We start from the raw sequence: 19,284 nt of genomic DNA on the forward strand, positions 1-19,284 counted from the left end.
GCTTAAACCCGGGAGGCAGAGGTTGCAGTGAGCTGAGAGCATGCCATCACACTCCAGCCTGGGTGACAGAACAGAAAAAAAAAAAAAAAAAAAAAGCCCAAGAGGCAGCAAAATCCAATTAAATATCAGCTTTATTCAGAATTTTATTTATAATATACAAATTTATTTTGTGGAATAACAGAAGGCTTAGAATTTATAAATAAACAAAAATGTGTTAGGAGCTTTAAACACACTACCTCTTGCCTCACTAAAGCCAAGACATTTTAATGCCTATTTTACAGATGAGAAACTGAAAAATAGGTCACATAGCTAGTGTTTGATAACATGAGAATTTGAACCAAATTCCGATTGGTAGCAAATAATGCATTCTTTCTCAAAACATCAAGATATCCTTTCAGTCGCAAAAATGAGCTTTGTTCAAATATAGAAAGCTCTCTGAAGATAGTTAACTGTGATTACTTAGTAATCTCTACATAGCATCTGTCAGATTACACTGTTAAAGAATTTTTTAGATAATGAATAGAAAGTACCTTTTTTGGCCTCTTCTAATTTTTGCAAAGCAAATCGAGCAGCACCTCGTCTGGAATAAGCTTTTGTGTAACTTCTATTCAAGGCAATTGCTAAATTACAATCAGACTCAGCAACAGCAAATCTGCGATTTTAAAACATTAAAATAAATGAAGTTAATAAAATTCATTTACTAAACCAAAACTTCAAAGGTTTGTTTCTGAAATCCTTGCAAAGGGAATTCACTTACCCATTGAGGGCATGTTTCCCACTTCCTTTTAATTAAGCATAATAAAAGCAACACTGGCATTCCTCAACGATATTGTGGATTTGACTTCAGACCACCACAACAAAGTAAATGTCACAATAAATCTAGTCATACAAATTTTCTGGTTTTCCAGTGCATACAAAAGTTATATTTGCATTATACTTCATCTAGTAAGTGTGCAAAAGCTTTATGGATAAATAACAATGTATATACCTTAATTTAAAAATACTTTATTGTTTTAAAAAATGCTAATGATTATCTGAGCCTTCAGTGAATATTTATGTTTTTGCTGGTGAAGTATCTTGCCTTGATGTTGATGGCTGCTGACTGATCAGGGTGGTGGTTGTAGCATGTGATGCTGGTTTGATAGCATTTTACTCATAATAGAACTTCTTTCAATATTGGAGTTAATCCTCTCAAACTCTGCCACTTTCAAGTAAGTTTGTATTATGTTCTAAATCTTCTGTTGTCATTTCAAAAATGTTCACAGCAGCTTCACCAGTAGATTCTACCTCAAGAAACCACTTTCCTTGCTCATCCATAGGAAGCAACTGATCATCCATTCAAGTTTGAACACAGGATTGCACAGTGTTCAGTCACATCTTTCTCCATGAAAATCTTGAACCCCTCAAAGTCATCCAGAAGAGTAGAAATCAATTTCTTCCAAACTCTGTTAACACTGATATTTTGACCTGCTCCCATGAATTACAGATGTTCTTAATGGATCTAAAATTAGTTAACCCTTTCCAGGTTTCAATCTACTTTGTCTAGATCCACTAGAGGAATCACAATCTATGACAGCTATAGCCTATGAAATGTATTTCTTTATTTTTATTTTTATTTTTATATTTTTTGGGGGGGAGGGAGGGATCTGTTCCATCTAAACACTGTCGAAACAACAGATAGATCTGAGGGACCACTGAACTGCTGAAACGTATTTCTTAAATAACGAGACTTGAAAGTTGAAATGACTCTTTGATCATGGGCTGCAGATGGATGTTGTGTTAGGAAGCATAAAAACAACATTCATTTCCTTGTACATCTCCAGCAGAGATCATGGGTGAGTAGGTACATTGTCAATAAGCAGTACTATTTTGAAATAAATCTTTTTTCCAAGCAGTAGGTCTCCACAGTAGGCCTAAAATATTCAGTAAACTAGTTTATAATAGATGTACTGTCATCCAGACTTTGTTGTTTTATTTATAGAGCACAGGCAGAGTAGATTTAGCATAATTCCTAAGGGCCCTAGGACTTTTGGAATGGTAAATGAGCACAGTTTCAACTTAAAGCCACCAGCTACATTAGCCCCTAACAAGAGAATCAGACTGTCCTTTGAAGCCAGGCATTGATTTCTCTCTAATTGTGAAAGTCCTAGATGGCACTGTCTTCTAACAGAAAGCTGTTTAGTTAACACTGAAAATGTGTTGTTTAACACAGTCAACTTCATCAATTACCTTAGCTAGATCTTCTGGATAACTTTCTACAGGTTCTCCATCAGCACTTGCTGCTTCACCTTCCACTTTTATGTTATGGAGACAGGATCTTCCCTTAAACTTATGAACCAACTCCTGCTAGCTTTCAACTTTTTTTCTGCAGCTTTCTCACCTCTCTCAACCTTCACTAAATTGAAGAGTGCTAGGGCCATGTGCTAGATTAGACTTTGGCTCAAGGGAATGTTGTGGCTGGTTTAATCTATACAGACCAATAAAACTTTCTCCCTATCAACATTAGGCTTCTTTCACTTTTTAATTACTTGTGACAATGGAGTTGCCCTTTTAATTTCCTTCAAGAACTTTTCCTTTGTATTCACAACTTGGCTAACTGGCACAAGAAGCCTAACTTTCAGTCAATCTTGGCTTTCCACATGCCTTCCTCACCAAGTTTAATCATTTCTAGCCTCTGATTTAAAGTGAGAGAACTGCAAGTCTCCCTTTCTTTCACTTGAACACTTAAATGCCACTGCAGGCGTTTTTTGTTTGTTTGTTTTGAGATGGAGTTTCACTCTGTCACCAGGCTGGAGTGCAGTGGCATGATCTTGGCTTACCGAAACCTCTGCCTCCTGGGCTCAAGCAATTCTCATGCCTCAGCCTCCAGAGTATCTGAGATTACAGGCATGCACCACCACACTCGGCTAATTCTTTATATTTTTAGTAGAGACAGGATTTCACCATGTTGGACAGGCTGGTCTCAGACTCCTGGCCCCAAGTGAGCCACCCATCTCGACATCCCAAAGTGCTGGGATTACAGATATGAGCCACCGTGCCCAGCCTCACTATAGGTTAGTAACTGGCCTAATTTCAGTACTGTTGTATCTCAGGGAATAGGGAGGCCCAAGGAGAGGGACAGAGATGGGGGGGCAGTTGGTCAGTGAAGCAGACAGAATGCACATTTATTCATTAAGCTTGCCCTAATATATGGGCATGCTTGATGGCTCCCCCAAACAATTACAATAGAAATATCAAAGATCCCTGATCAGGGATCACCATAACAGATATAGTAATAACAAAAAAAGTCTGAAATACTGCAACAATTACTAAAATGTGACACAGAGATAAAAAGTAAACACATGTTGTTGGAAAAATGGCACCAACAGAGTTGCTTGACTTGCCTGATACAGAGTTGCCACAAACCTCCATTTTGTAAAAACAGTATCTGTGGATGCAATAAAGTGACACACAATAAAACAATGTATGTCTATAATTCCTAATGGTGGAACATTAGTAGCATTCCCTTTAATGCAAGAAGCAAGAATGCCCATTATCACTGCTTTTTCTTGGTATTACATAGAGGTCTCCACCAATGTAGTTCTGTAAGAAAGAAATACAAGGACTAGAAACAAAAAAAAAAACCTGACATTATTCTCAGATGGTATGATGGTCTAAAAAAAAAAAAAAAAAAAATCAAAATAATCTAAAGACACTGCTAGAAATATTAAAATATAAAAGTTTAGTGACTATGACAGATCAACAAGAAACAAAACATCTAACAAAGATGTACAAGACACAGATGCAAAAAATTGTAAGACTATTTTCAAAGACATTAACGACAATATAAGTGGAAATATTTCACATTCATCTATAACAAAGCACAAAAATGTAATAATATGATTCTCTCCAGACTGATTTATAAATCTAATGCAATTCTAATCAAAATCCCAACCAGATGTTTTAAGGAATTTGGGAAGATGATTCTAAAATTTATATTGATGAGTTAAGTCCAAGAATACCCAACACATTGCTGAATAATAAAAAATAGGAGAATATGCCCTACACCAAATATCAAGACTTACAGTTATAACGCTTGAATAGATTGTGGAATTGATGTAAGGACAGGCAAGAGACCAGTGTAAAGAACAAAAGATGAGAAAGTGATCTAGGCAAACATGACATGTAACAGTAGCATGGCAGATCCATGGGGGAAAGTAGGGCTATTCCAAAAATAAGAGCTGGAAAAACCTTTGGCATATGTGAAAAGGCCTAAATGTGAAAATTAAATCTTAAAAATGTTTAGAAGAAATCAGAGGAGACTATTATGAACTCAAGCAGCAAACTATTTTTTTAACAAATCATTTTATAAAGTCCTAATCTTTTTAAAAAAAATTAATAAACTGAAATATGTTAAAAGTAGATGTTTACATTAATTAAAATTCCATAAAGAAAGAAAAAAGATAAGCTACAAATTGAGAGAAGATAGTTATTACGAAAAAGACCAAAGGATTAGTATCCAGAATAAAGAACTCTTCAAAGGCACAATGAAATGCCATTTTACACCTACTAGATTGAAAACAATTAAGAAGTCCAATTATATCAGTGTTGGTAAGGGTAGGAAATAAGCAGTATTATACACTGCTAATGTGAATGGAATTCATCCATCTACCTTTGTAACAAATGTGTAACAACAAACTACCTTTATCATCATCCTGTGAAGCTGAACATCTATATATTTTGTGGCTCAACACCAAGAAATATGTACAAAAATGTTCCTGGCATCACTGAAATAAGGAAGGAAAGGACAGAAAGTGGGCAGCAGAAAGAGGGACAGAAGGAGGGAAGAAAGAGTGGGAGGGAGAGAGAGAAGAAAAAGAAAGGAAGATAGGAACCAACCAACAATCGAGCAACACAAGAATAGATAGATAATGGCCAGGCTCAGTGGTTCACATCTGTAATCCCAGCACTTTGGGAGGCTGAGGCGGGCAGATCACAAGGTCAAGAGATGGAGACCATCCTGGCCAACACAGTGAAACCCCGTCTCTACTAAAAATACAAAAATTAGCTGGGTGTGGTGGTGAGCGCCTGTAGACCCAGCTACTTGGGAGGCTGAAGCAGGAGAATCACTTGAACCTGGGAGGCAGAGGTTGCAGTAAGCCGACATTGCACCACTGTACTCTAGCCTGGTGAGACAGTAAGACTGTCTCCAAAAAAAAATAAAAAATAAAAAATAAATGGTATATTTCTAAAAAGAAATTATCTTATATAACAGTTACAATGAGAGCTCTAGAGCTATACACATCAAAACCAGAATGAATCATAAAAATATAACATTCAGAGAAATAGGTAAGTCACAGACAACTATATATGTTTAAAGCTCAAAAATAAGCAAGGTTATACAATATATTATTTAGGGACATATACATATATAATAAACCTTTTTTAAATCAAAAGAATGATAAATACGTAATTCAAGATAGTGGTTAACTGGGAGGGAGGCAAGGAACAGGATACAGAAAGGAGCATCAAGGTAATTTCAAAAATAATGGTAATGTTCTGGTTTTTAAGTTGAGAGGGGCCCTTATATAGGCTTATTTTAAATTATTCTCTATAACTGATATATGAGATACAAATACTGCAGATATCAAATATTATAAAATGTAAAGATCCCCTAATTTTTTAGAATATTAATATGAGTTTCGAAGACATAAAAATATGCTATTTAAATAGTAAAAACTCAGATAACAATAAAATTTGTATTTCCAAATAATTAAAACAGTAAGAATGTCTTCCCTGATATTATTTACCTTTTAAAAAAACCCCTATGATAGGTTGGTTACCTGCATATGATAAGACAACACCTTTTATATTCTTCCACATTAAGTATTTATTTTAAAAGTCAGTATGACTTAAAGACAAATGTTGAAACATATTTTAAGTTTACCACCATAAATGTTCTCCAGATTAAAAAGTGGATAAATGGCTTTTCAAAATAATGAAGGATATTAATTTCTAAAAACATCCAACAAACTGTTTTAGCTTTGTGAATTAGAAACGAATACTATTACTGAATTTTTAGAGGAACACCTTAGTAAAGTGAACTATGGAAACATAGTTTTTAGCACCAGATGTTCAAAATGGCTTAAACAAAAAAATAAAAAGGAGTGAGCTATAAAAATTTACAGCTGAAAAGAAATGCCATACATTTTCAATCTGTCCTCCACACTTTATTACAAACGTTTTTTAAAATTAGTCTCAATATATATGTAAGCCATTCACATTCACACATATTACAGAAAGTCCTTACTTTTTCAATCTAAAATACGCTGACGCTCTATTTGTTGGCAACACAGGATTATATGGATCGGCATCCATGCCTTTTGTGTAGCAGTCAATTGCTTCATCATATTTTCCTTGTTTGAAGTATTTATTGCCCTGAAGAAAAGAAAATTAAATAAGATGATCTTTTTTTACAAATGTTAAATTCACTACAGTTGACCCTTGAACAACCCAGGTTTGAAGAGCACGGGTCCACTTAAATGTGGATTTTTTCAGTAAGTCTACACCAAGTGTGCCTGTCTCCCTTTCCACCTTCTCCACCTTTTCTGCCTCTGCCACCCCTGAGAGAGGAAGACCAATTCTTCCTCTTCCTCCTCCTCAGCCTACTCAATGTGAAGATGACAAGGATGAAGACTTCGATGATCCCCTTCTACTTAGTAAAATATGTTTATATAAATACACATTCTCTTCCTTAAAATGTTCTTAATAACATTTTCTTTTCTCCAGCTTACTTTTTTGTCAGAATACGGTAAATAATACATGTAACATAAAATTCTTATAGCTCACTCCTTTTTATTTGTTTAAGCCATTTTGAACATCTGGTACTAAAAACTAGGTTTCCATAGCTCACTTTACTAAGGTGTTCCTCTAAAAATTCAGTGCTAATCAACCACTTGTGTTATCCATACTGCTTCCAGCCAACAGTAAGCTATTAGTAAAGTTTTGGGGGAGTCAAGAATTATATGCAGATTTTTTTACTGCATGAGGCATTGACCCCACACTGTTCAAGGGGCAACTGTATATGACCATTGTATGGGCACAATCCAAGAGCCCAGTCAGAAAAATGAGTAAAATACCTAGCGTTATACTCCTTATTGACAATACCAACCTACAGAAATGTAACCAAAAAAAAAGCATCAAGAGTTTAATCTGAAAAGAGTTCCATCTTTGTGAAAGTAACAAAGCTGGTTTTATAATAATGAACCATCCCTCAGGGAGATACTGAACATTCCAAAAAGCAGCCAAAGATAGCCTTTGATATGCAGGAGTGGAATATAATACTTATGCCAAGAATAACACACTAATTTCAAGTTACTTCAATCTTCTACTAAAAACACTGGACAACTCCAAGTACAGTCCAAGCATTTACACAAAATAGTTCATTTACTACTCACAAGAACCCGTTAAAGTTGGTAATATTAATGTCATTTTACAGATGAGAAAACCAAAGTTCAGAAGTTTAAAAAGAGATCTGAACTCAGGTAATCTGGCTCAAAAGCATGTACTCCTAACCACTATGTTCCACTGCCTCAAGAGAGGGATGTAGCCAACAACAATATAAAGTTAAAACACCTACTAAACTATGTTCAAGAAACTTTAGGATCCATATGATTTTCTACAGCTCCTGCTTACCTGAAAAAAACAAAAACAAAAACAAAAACAAAACAAAACAAAACCTAACTAATTAATACCTTTTCTTTTAAAACAAGAGCCTTTTGAGAATCTACATGAATCCCATCTTCTTCCGACTCTGATTCTTGAGACAGAGAATCATGGGTACTATCATCTTTGTCAAGCTCATCAAGGATACTGTCCTAAAATCAAAAGAAGAAAGAGTGCTCATAATTATATGATCATTAGGGGGGAAAAAAGATATGCTAAAAAAAAATACACTCAAAAGAATGTAAATTGTTACAATCTAAAGACCTACAGGCTTACAAATTGTTACAATCTAAGGACCTACAGGCTTACAAAGCAACCCAAATCTCTCCTTAAGATTATATCCAGAGAAAAAGATGCCTTTGTTTAGAAAACCAAGATCCAAACGAAGAATCTAACTTTGAACTCATAAAGCTAAGTCAATAGACTATACCAATCACCCCTAAATCACAAACTATTAGCAGTTAGGTATTATGGCTTACAGAAAGTTTGCAAATAGCCCTACACTAATATAATTAGCACCCCAGTAACAGAGAAAGTTTTCTTTAAAAAACATTATTCTTCTTTATTTTAAAACAAAAAAACTGCTGCTTTAAAACTGCTATTTTAAAACCAAAAAAAAAAAAAAAAAAAAAGAGCACATTAGCTGCTACACTTCACAATAACCTATGAGGAAGGTATAATTACCTTCACTTGATTTTCCTTCAAATTTTCACTTGAGGGAACTGAAATGCAGAAGTTAGTGAACTCATTCAAGGTCACTCAACTAGTAAGTGGCCAAGTCTACTTCCTCCAAGAGTTCTCAACCGTTATGTTACACCATCTCTCAGTATATTCCAAAATATAGCTGCCTCTACCAAAGGAAAAATACAATATGCAAGTCCCACGATTCTCAATCTCTTTTGACTCACACTACTTTCATGGTAATAAATAATTTCATAGACCCCCCCCACCAGAATTTTTCTCTCATTTTTCATGTGATAAAACAATGATTTTTAGTAAGATTTTATTTTTATTTATTTTATTTTTGAGACAGCAGCTAGCTCTGCTGCCTAGGCTGGAGTGCAGTAGTGTGATCTCAGCTCACTGCAACCTCCATCTCCCAGGCTCAAGCCATCCTCCCACCTGGGTCTCCCAAGGAGGTAGGACTACAGACACGCACCACCATGCCCAGCTAATTTTTTTTATTTTTTTATTTTTTTATTTTTGAGAGAGTTTCGCTTCGTCACCAGGCGCCAGGCTGGAATGAAGTGTCGCAATCTTGGCTCATTGCCTCCCAGGTTCAAGCAATTCTCCTGCCTCAGCCTCCCAAGTATTTTTTTTTATTTTTTGTAGAGAAGGGCTTTTGCCATGTTGCTCAGGCTAGTCTGGATCCTGAGCTCAGGCAATCTGCCCACCTGAGTCTCCCAAAGTGCTGGGATCACAGGCATGAGCCACTGAGACCAGCATTAGAGTTTGTTAAAGCACATTTAAACACAAACTTTAATCATTACGTAAACAAAATTCTTTTTGCATTCAAAAACTATTTTAAAGTTATTTACATTAAAAAATCACTTATAAAACAAAAAAATTATTCATAGTTTCATTAAATGAACATTGAAACATGGACTGAAATTTTGCTATGTGTTTTAGCATGAAGATTCTAGAAATACCACCAGCCTACCAATACTGTAGTCAGGATTATCCAACCCTGCTATGCTGACATGTAGATAGCAGCAGGGCACTAAGGCAGCTGCTCAGATCTGAACTAGAATGCAATGGAAACTAAACAATTATATCTTGCATAGAGACACTAAAACGACAACTGCAAGCTATGCAGTACAATCATGATGGCATTGTTTACACACAACAAGAGCTCAATCAGTATCTGTGTAAAAAACATCTCTGTAAGAAATCATCTGAGATGATGCCTTTCAGGAAAGGGCATTATTAGAAGACACCAACTGATGAAAAGGAACAGGCTGTGTAACAAGACGTCACACAAAAAAAATGAAGACAGGCTACATGACACTTGGGAATAAATTCTATTTTCAGAAAGTATCATTTCCAACAGTGATAAATTCAAGACCCAAAATTTTACTTCTCTTATACTGGGACAATCCTGAAGCAGACAGCAAACTAAATAAAAGTCCCAGTTCTCTCTTAATTAGCCTTAGTTTTATTAAGAAAAATACCACACAGACCAGGTGCGGCGGCTCACCCGTATAATCCCCGCACTTTGGAAGGCCGAGGAGGGTAGATCACGAGGTCAAGAGATCAAGACCATCCTAGTCAACATGGTAAAACCCCATATCTACTAAAAATACAAAAATTAGCTGGGCATGGTGGCGCACACCTGTAGTCCCAGCTACTCGGGAGGCTGAGGCGGGAGAATTGCTTGAACCCAGGAGGCAGATGTTGTGTTGAGCCGAGATCGCACCATTGCACTCCAGCCTGGGTAACGAGCAAAACTCCATCTCAAAAAAAAAAAAGAAAAGAAAAATACCACACAAATAATTTGGAAAAATGTTTGGCAGTATTTTCTAAAGCTAAATATTTATAAACTATGACCCAGCAAATCCCCTCTAGGGTGCTTATGTCCATCAAAAGACAAGCATAAGAATGTTCACAGCGGGTTTATTCATCATAGCCCCAAACAGCCAACACCACAAAGGTTTATCAATAAGAGAATGGACACGCAAATTGAGATCCACACAATGGAATTCTGGTCAGCAATGAAACAGAACTGCTGCTACTCACAATATGGATCTCAGATAATGATAGCAAAAGAAGCCAAACTTAAAGAATGCATACTGCATAATACATTTATGTGCAATTCCAAACTGACCTACAGTATGAGAGGTCAGAACAGTGGCTACTTTTGAGAAGTTGTCTACTGATAGGAAAGCCTCTGTGAGGCAGAAAATTTTTTTTTTTTAAGAGTCTCCCTCTGTCTTCCAGGCTGGAGAGCAATGGTTCAAGCCATTCTCGCGCCTCAGCCTCCTGAATGTTCTATATTTTGATCCAAACAGTGGCTTCACAGGTGTACACTTGAGTAAAAATTCAGGAAGATGCACACTTAAGATTTTTGTATGTTATGCACATTATAGTTCAGTAAAAATGTTAAACAGAAAAATACAAAGAACATAATAAACAGAGAAACTAGAGAGTGGTTACTTCTGGAGTAGAGGGGAGAAAAGAACATGGAATCAGAAAGGAACATACCAGTAAGCTTCAATGGTATTGGAAAAATTATCTTTAAGTTAGATGGTAGGCTCAAGTATTCATTGTATTACTATGCTTTGGAACATATATTTCTACATATTCTTTGGTATGAATCAAATATTACATAATAAACATTTTTTTAAAACTAAAAAGGAATATTTATTCCAAATTTGGTTATCACATCTCCCAACACACATACCCCTAACCAAATCAATCCTCAAAGTAGACCAGAGTGCAGAATAAGGCTGGCCAGCAGGTTCCCTTTCACAGGCTGACATGACAGTGGCTGCTTAAAACATTGGTAGAGGGTTGTAAGGCAGAGCACTCTGGTGGTGATTCTCCAAGTAGGTTGTGTATCACACGTGGGAGATGGGAGGACACACATCTGCTATCCCAGTCTAGAAGGGTGAAGAAACCCAACTCCCTGGGATCAAGATAGGCCTACGTTTATTGCCACACAGCCCCAGTCCCAAGACTAGACACAAAGGCATTCTCTTTTAGCAGAATTCTACAGGTCCTTCAGTCTGCAACAAAGACTTCTGATCTGTACTTTTTTTTTCTGGGAGTATCTTAGAATTATGGCTGTTTAGGGGTTAGAGAAGATGGGGAAGAAGGGAGCAGTGTGACTATAAAAGAATGGCACAAAGGGAATCTTTGTGGTGGTGCCATATATCTGTACTTTAATTGTAGCTGGGTTATCCAAACCAACACATGGGATAAAATAACATAGAACCATACACACACTGTGCTAATGTCAATTTCCTGGTTTTGATACTATATACTACAGCTAAGAAGGATGTAACCACCAGAGGAAACAGGATAAAGAGTACACTGGATAAATAAATAAGTAAATAAATAATAATGTTTGCAAAAAGAAAGAAAGAAGAACAAAATTCTGGCTGTTTTAGCTACCATTCCCTAAAAGAAGATTGCAGAAAAAAAAAGTTATTTCATTAACTAAACAACTATGTAATTAAATGTTTATTCCACATAAAATAGTGTCTAAGAGAAAGACACAAGCCATAACTCTACATTATTTTTCAATTATCACATGACTATCAGCTAACTCCCAGAAAATTTTACTCAAATATTAAGAAGCAAATGACTAGATTAACTTACCACATCAAGTTTTGCCCATGCCTCATAATCATAAGATTTTATTCTATTTTTTGTGTTTTCCTCTTTGGTTTTTTTGGAAGACTCTTTAGCTTTGCCTTTCTTCTTTTTCCTAAAATTGCCATTTCGAATAGGAGGTAAATTCTAAGGCGGGGAAAAAAAAACACAAAGTTGTGAGTATTCTACTCTATTACTCTTTGTGTAACTAGATATGTTTAAAATTCTTACTATATTTTCTTTTAAGAATTTTTCAATTTAATTTTAAAGTGTTTCACCATCTTCACTCATAATAATTATACTTGAAAAGTTTAATTCATACTTTGATGAATGTTGGACACTGTTCAATCACAAGAAAAAAGTGTTACCTAGAAATTCTAGTTATACCTTTAAATTGCAATCATAAATTCAAACTTCAAAAACGACCTATCTTCAGCCTTAATGCAAAGGCAAACTAAACTGCCTCCATATTATGTACAGTATGAAAATCCAGCCATACTTAAATGCACTGTCTTAAGAAAAACTTTTGGTTGAACCTAGGTACTAAATGCATTTGTATGGCAATATGGTAGGTTAACATATCACTAAATGTATAACTACACATATTATTTTTATATACACACACCTCTATATATTTTATGATGCTAGTCATTTACCTCTTAAGTATTATCACATGATCAACCTTTTGGTAACTATTCACTAAGCCTTAAAGTATGGTAACATATTTAATTATTACAAAGACTTTTTGAAAAGCAGAATTTCTAAAAACATTGAGAGTGAAGCAAACCACTTCAATTTCAGTATTTTCACAAAACACTTTAAGAAGTTATGCCTTATTTTTAAAAAACTCATTTCGGTGGATGTTTAATTAGGAATTCTTAACTTACCTCTTCAGGAACACCATTCTGTCTTCTTAGTTCCATATCTTTTTGTTTAATGTCTTTTTCCCAGTTTTCCAAATCCCTCATAAAGTCTTGTAATTCTTCTGCATTTTGTTTCACTTGTAGTTGTAATTCAACTGCTTTATTTGCTGAAGTCATTATGGCCTGCAGAGTTTTGAACAACCAACCTCTGATAAGAATAAGCCTATTTAGTTTATTTTTCTGAAAGCTAACTATTTTTTTTACCCCTTCATAAGTGGCCAAGAAACATGGACAGAAGAGAGCCAAGTGATGCTAAATAAAGAAAAATCAATATAATATTTTAAAAATAAATCAGCTGCTGAATAAACAAATGAAAAATAGACAAGTTTGAGCACCCCTGAAAGGCAACAATAAAGAATGGGAATATGGAGACAAATCACTGAAATTATCAAGTACCCTATGGTAGCACACAGGCTGCTCATCTCTGGAGTTGAGCGATTCCCTCCTTTACTTCTTTTCCTTCCAACATTTAACTTCTACTATGTGAAAGATCCTAAATCAAGATTTAGGGATGCAAAAACAAGACAAGATCCCCTGTCTAATGGAGAAGAAAAAAATATATAAAGTACTAGTAACAAAATTAATATGTTGGGCAGGGTTTCTCAACCTTGGGACTACTGACATTTTGAGCCAAAAAAATTGTTTTAAGAGTGCTGTCCTGTGCACTGCAGGACGATTGCCAACATCTCTGCCCTCTACCAACTATGTGCCAGGATTATCCCTTCCCCTCATGGACTGTGACAAGGAAGAAATTTCCAGACACTGCCAAATGTTCCCTGAGAGGTAAAATAACCCCTGGCTGAGAACCCTGGGCGAGGTACACACAGATGCTATACTGACCACAAAGGAGAGGCAACAGTCAGATGGTAGGGTGGTAGAATCAAGGAAGGCGTCCCCAGAGGTGTTGGAACTTTAGCTGGGTTTCAAAGGGGCCTGCCAAGTGACTAACTAACAGGAGTTGGCGGGCAGAGTGAGGGACTATGACAGAGAACGAAGGAAGAGAAGATTGAAGAGATGGACATGGGACAGCCTTGAAATGGCAGGGCATGAGGTCTAACCTGTATTTGAAAAGTTATGTGAAAATATCAAGGTAGTAAAACAAAAAGAACTGGATGACTGACTAGACTGAGGTGTTAGAGAACAGAGAAAAATTCAAACAGTGGCCTAGATTTCTGGCTTGGGAGTACGATTACTGACGGCACTTTGAGTCAAGAAATACAACGTTAAAAGGAAAAGAGGTGTCAAAGTTGGAGGGCAAATGGAAAGTCAAATTATTTGTTTGGGATATGCTGAATTTGAGTGCTAATGGGGCGAGGAGATAATTCAGTAGGTAGCTATATAGAACTATAGATAAATTCAGATGTCACCAGCATAAAGGTGGAAGCTAGAATCAAGGACGCGGTCATGTTTCACCTTGGCGACAACTGGGGGATGGGGTAAACCTGGGGTACACTAAACGGAGAAACAGATGCCAAGGAAGGAAAAAGGAGGCCGTAGCCCTAGACAGCTGGGAGGAAAACCTAGAGTGTACCGTTACAGATGACAAAAAAAAATTAGTTCAAGACAGTGAAAGCGGTTGGCAGTGCCAAATGCCATGGAGGATACACAGAGGTAAAGAAAGTGTATTATATGAAGACTATTCAGAGTTTCCTTCTTTTCTTTTTTTTTTCTTTTTTTTTAGACAGTCTCACTCAGCCTCCCAAGTGGCTGGGGTTATAAGTGCGGGCCACCACACCTGGCTTTTGTTGTTGTTTTTTTTTTTTTTTTTTTAAGTACAGAGGGGGGTTTCACCATTTTGGCTAGGCTGATCTGGAACTCCTGACCTCAAGTGGTTCACCCACCTTGGCCTCCCAAAGTGCTGGGATTACAGGTGTGAGCCACCGCACCTGGCCTCGATTCAGAGTTTCAATGGGATTTTTTTTTAAGGGTGGGAGGCCAAGGACAGTAGCTCATGCCCATAATCCCAGCATTTTGAGAGGCAGGGGTTGGCAGGCAGGGGGAAGAGCTTGTGCTCAGGAGTTCAAGACCAGCCTGGCCAACACTCCAAGATCCCCATCTCTACTAAAAATATGAAAATTAGCCAGGCGTGGTGGCAGGTGCCTGTAGTCCCAGCTACTCTGGAGGCTGAGGTGGGAGGATCCACAGATAGAGGCTACAATGGGCGATGATCGTACCACTGCACTCCAGTCTGGGACAAAAAAAAAAAAAAAAAAAAGAGGGATGATATGAGTTAAGTAAATGAGATTATATGGAGATTTGAGAAAATTTGCCTTTGATAATGTAAGACTTGTTCTTGAGCATAGTCTGTGGAAAGAGGAAGAAAGTGAAAGATACAGGAAAAAGGATGAGTGGTGGGCCACAATCTCCAAAAAGGTGGGAGAAGATTCAAAGCCTGAGGGCAGGGGGAGGGAAGTAAGGTGGGAGAAGGAGAGACAGAATTAGAAAAAGCACTTGTTTAGGACAGCGAAAATCACCTCACTAAGAAGGGACAGTTGCAGATGCAGATCGGTCTTCTGACCTGCAGCCTCAGCAACTAAATCAGGTTTAAGCTTCTTTCAGGCGGCGTTCATGTTTGATCACATATGTACACCTCATGCAAATACAAAACTACACAACGCTTTGTTGGGGACTCAAATAGATGAATAAAAGCGCAACGAGTCAGTGAGACGCTGACGGGGGCTAGGTGCTTCGCCTGTCACCCATCACCGCTGCTGCTCGAGCAGGCCCAAAAACTCCCAGGGACCCTGCGACGGGGCAAGGGTGCGAGCCCGCGACCAGAAACTCCCAGCGCTCGGGACAGCACGTTCACACCCGCTGTCCCGAAGAACCCCACACACCCACGCCGCGAGGGGGCGGGCCCCACCGCGGGCTCTGCGGGAGCGCGGCTCTGCCATCCAGAGCACGGCGAATCGCCCCACACCCCGGGGAGCAGGGTGGAGGCTCCGCCCGCAAAGCAGAGCGCGTCGGCCCGGGAAGCTGGGGCGAGCCCCGCCCGGGAACGCGCGCCCCGGGACGCCGCTTCCCTGGACACCGACGCGCCGCCCCAAAGCGCGCCTGCGCCGCCTGCCTCAGCCCACTCTGCCTCGCCGGTACCCATCACCGCTACCCCTCTTCCCACCCGCCACCCCAAGGATCTCCTCCGCTGCTCCTGCCGGCGAGAACCGCTGCGCCAGCTTACCTGACCGGATCGTCACCCTCCGCACTGACGCCCAGTCAGCCCCGCAGAGACTCACGCCGAGCCCCGCCTCCCGCGCTGGCCCACAAGCCCCCGCGGCCTCGCCCCGCCCCCTGGAGCCTGGGATTGAGCGCGCGCAGGAAGTCGGATTGGTGACTTCCTTCTCAGAATGGAACCGGCTTCGTGGCTTGAGGGTACGTAAAGGCAGTATCTGAGCCTTCCGCCTCCTTCTCTGATGACTAAACTTAATAGGAGATAACCCAAAAACTGCAGGATCATCCTGATTTTCTGATCTCCAAAACAATAAAACCTTAACTATGTCCTTGGACTCCCTTTAAACAGTTTAATCCCTAATATTTATCTTGCTAATGTCTAACGATTTGTCTGACCTTTTGAATGTGATAACCATGTGAGAAAGTTACTGTTTTTCCACCATGAACAATCAACTGTCAACTGGTAATCCTGGTAATTTTAGGGGATTTTTTTTCCCCCTTAAGTACTGGTATTTGGCAAACTAGTCCTTCAGTCTAACGCCCTTGCACTTTTTGCAAGTAAACTCCTTTTCTAAGTGGATCTATCTCTGAGTCTCTCTTTGACGTGTGCCAGTGTTACAGTCTGTCTTTAGATATGCTCTGGCTTACAGAGAGAAGAAAAATGAAACTTCTAACACTTTTTGCTTCTGCTTCCCGTGTGAGGGAGTCTTCATTCATTGCAATGATAACTCTAAAACAAAAGCAAAACAAAAATAATTCTAGAAGTCCACAAAAGCAAACACAAACAAATGAAACTACATTTAAGACAGGACTGTGACCTCAAATATTATCCTCAAAATGCAGATCGGTGGTTCTCAGGCTTGACTGAACTTTGGAATCAGAGAGTATATACATATACGTGTGTGTATGCGTGTATATATACATACTGATTTCTGTGTCCATCCCAGAGATTCTGATGTAACTAGTCTGAGTGAAGCCTATCAGAATTTTTAAAAGCATAGGATACAGCCATGCATTTGAAGCTTGAAGCCACTAACCAGGTGCTGATCAATGAAGAACTAAGTTGGGGTCATATTAACGTGTCTTTTCCATTGTTTAATATTGGTATCTTTGTATTTTAAAATCATAGTAGTCAAATCATTACATGTACATCAAAATATTTACTAATGAAATGATTATTTGCTTGTCTTAGGGAGATAGATTGACTTTTAAGAATATTTTTGTTTTTTAAAAATTAATTTAAAAACATATATTGATTTATTGATGTTTTTAACAAAAGCAACCACATTTGTTTTATTAATTCTGGCAGAGTTGATTGAGATGAGAGATAAGGGGGCTAGCTGGCTGCTCTGGTAAAACCTCATAGATCCTTAGGTGAACCCTCTCTCTCTCTCTTTCTCTCTCAAGCCACATAATAATCAGAAGTAGCTTAGTGAATATAGAGTCAAACTGAGAAAAGTTAATCAAATGGTTTTGATGGTCATCATCACCTGATTCCGAGGCTCCTGCTGTCCCACAAAAACATATACCTGCAATGGTAGCCTTCTCTCCTGTGAGCTCAGACATAGGCCACCTTAAGTTCTTTTCTAGATTCCATGCAGACCTCCCCACTTCTGTTGGCAGTTATCTTCAAATGGATTTCAACAAAATGTCTAAATCATGCCTTTCTTTTATGTCTCTTTTATTCATTTATTTACTCCAGTCATCTCAGTTGAACTTATTAATATCTGAATAGTTATTTTCAAAGAAACAAACCTCTTTATGTGTTTTATATGTTGAAATTGTAATGGTCAGTGGAAATAAACAGGAGTGTTTATTATTGCAATTAAAATGCTGCAGTTAATGATTGTGAATGCTATTAATTTTAATATCCAAAACAATTATTGAGATCTTTAAAATAGTTAAAGAATTTGACAATTAATGTAAATCTTAAGAAAGGAAATATTAGCTAACTAACTTTGGGAAGAAAAGTTATGACCCTTGGTACTTCCTGTTATGGAGATACTGTGTTAAGTTTGTTTGCATGTGACAGAAAGCCCAAAATAAGAGTGGCTTAAACATGAAAAAAGATTATGTCTCTTTCACATAAGTCTGAATATAAGCAATCTAGGACTAGTGTGATAGTTCCAGTATGAGACCCGGGCTCCTTCTTCCTGGCTGCTCTGTCATCTTCAGCACATGGCTTTCATTCGTGGTTCAGGCTGGCTGCTCAAGCTCCCATGATCTTGTCTGAAATCCAGTCAGCGGAAAGGGGCAAGAGTGGGAATAACAGTACCCCCTGCCCATTAAGAATACTTCTTTTGCATGCCATTGGTGAGGACTTAGACACACATCGACTTCCAGTTGCAAGGGAGGTCAAGAGTCTATACTCTTGACAGTTATTTGTGTACTAAAAACTGAGAGTTCAATGAATAAGGAAGAAGAGGAGAGCAGATACAGAGGGGTAACCAGCAGCACAACCTCTGTCAAGGGTCTTAACAAATATTTAAAAAATAATGAATTAATAAGTGAGTAGATACTACTAGAAATCGAAGCTTACTACAACATGAGGAAAAGGGTTGAAATTTGCAATCCTGATTCTGCTACTAAGAACGTAGCTTAATCTGAGCCTCAGTTGTCTTGGTAAAATAAAAGTGGTGAAGACCAAAATACCCACCAGAGTGAGAAAATGAATGTAAAAGGACTACTTAGCACAGCTTGGCACATGGTAACAGTTTAACAAATGTTAGTTCTTACCCTGCTCTCCTGCAAAGCTAAGGTCCAGACCCTGGAATACAGTACTCTGTCCTGCGTTTCTGTCTTTCTGCCTTCTACTGGACTACCTGGAAGACCTCTGAAGAGGCCTCTGAAGAGCACAAGTACTGGGGACCAATAGATGAAGGTTAAGGCTGATAGCAGGGACAGTAAATTGCCTCTCCTAGTATAAAATTAAATCTGCATGATAAATGAGACAAGAATTACTATAAGAAAGACCAGCATGCTATTTTACATTCCGTATCTCACAGCAGTGGTAATACCATCCCCATCTGACTGGTGAGGAAATGATCTGAATAATTAAGAAATTTGCTCATATGGCCAGTAAGCAACAAAGCCTGGCTAGTTACCTGGGCAACATAACTTCAGAGCCTGTACCTGTTAGCCCTGTGCTCTACTGACTCCCTGTCTTGCCTATTGC

The 19,284-nt window shown here is 38.1% G+C and overlaps 1 protein-coding gene across 1 annotated transcript in view; it reads right to left on the reverse strand.

Moving 5' to 3' along the window:
- The window catches only part of RPAP3 (RNA polymerase II associated protein 3), a 35,720-nt gene extending 19,524 nt beyond the window's left edge, over window positions 1-16,196 (reverse strand). The window contains exons 1-6 of the mRNA XM_003941459.4: window positions 16,120-16,196; window positions 12,906-13,064; window positions 12,025-12,165; window positions 7,734-7,856; window positions 6,290-6,417; window positions 531-652 (exon numbers count right to left, since the gene is read on the reverse strand). Of these exons, the coding sequence (XP_003941508.1) occupies window positions 531-652; window positions 6,290-6,417; window positions 7,734-7,856; window positions 12,025-12,165; window positions 12,906-13,058 (667 nt within the window). The 5' untranslated portion in view covers window positions 13,059-13,064; window positions 16,120-16,196. The remainder of the gene's footprint in view (window positions 1-530; window positions 653-6,289; window positions 6,418-7,733; window positions 7,857-12,024; window positions 12,166-12,905; window positions 13,065-16,119) is intronic.
- Between the last annotated feature and the right edge of the window lie 3,088 nt (window positions 16,197-19,284).

Source organism: Saimiri boliviensis, chromosome 7 (assembly GCF_048565385.1).
Source record: "Saimiri boliviensis isolate mSaiBol1 chromosome 7, mSaiBol1.pri, whole genome shotgun sequence".
Classification (NCBI taxonomy): domain Eukaryota; kingdom Metazoa; phylum Chordata; class Mammalia; order Primates; family Cebidae; genus Saimiri; species Saimiri boliviensis.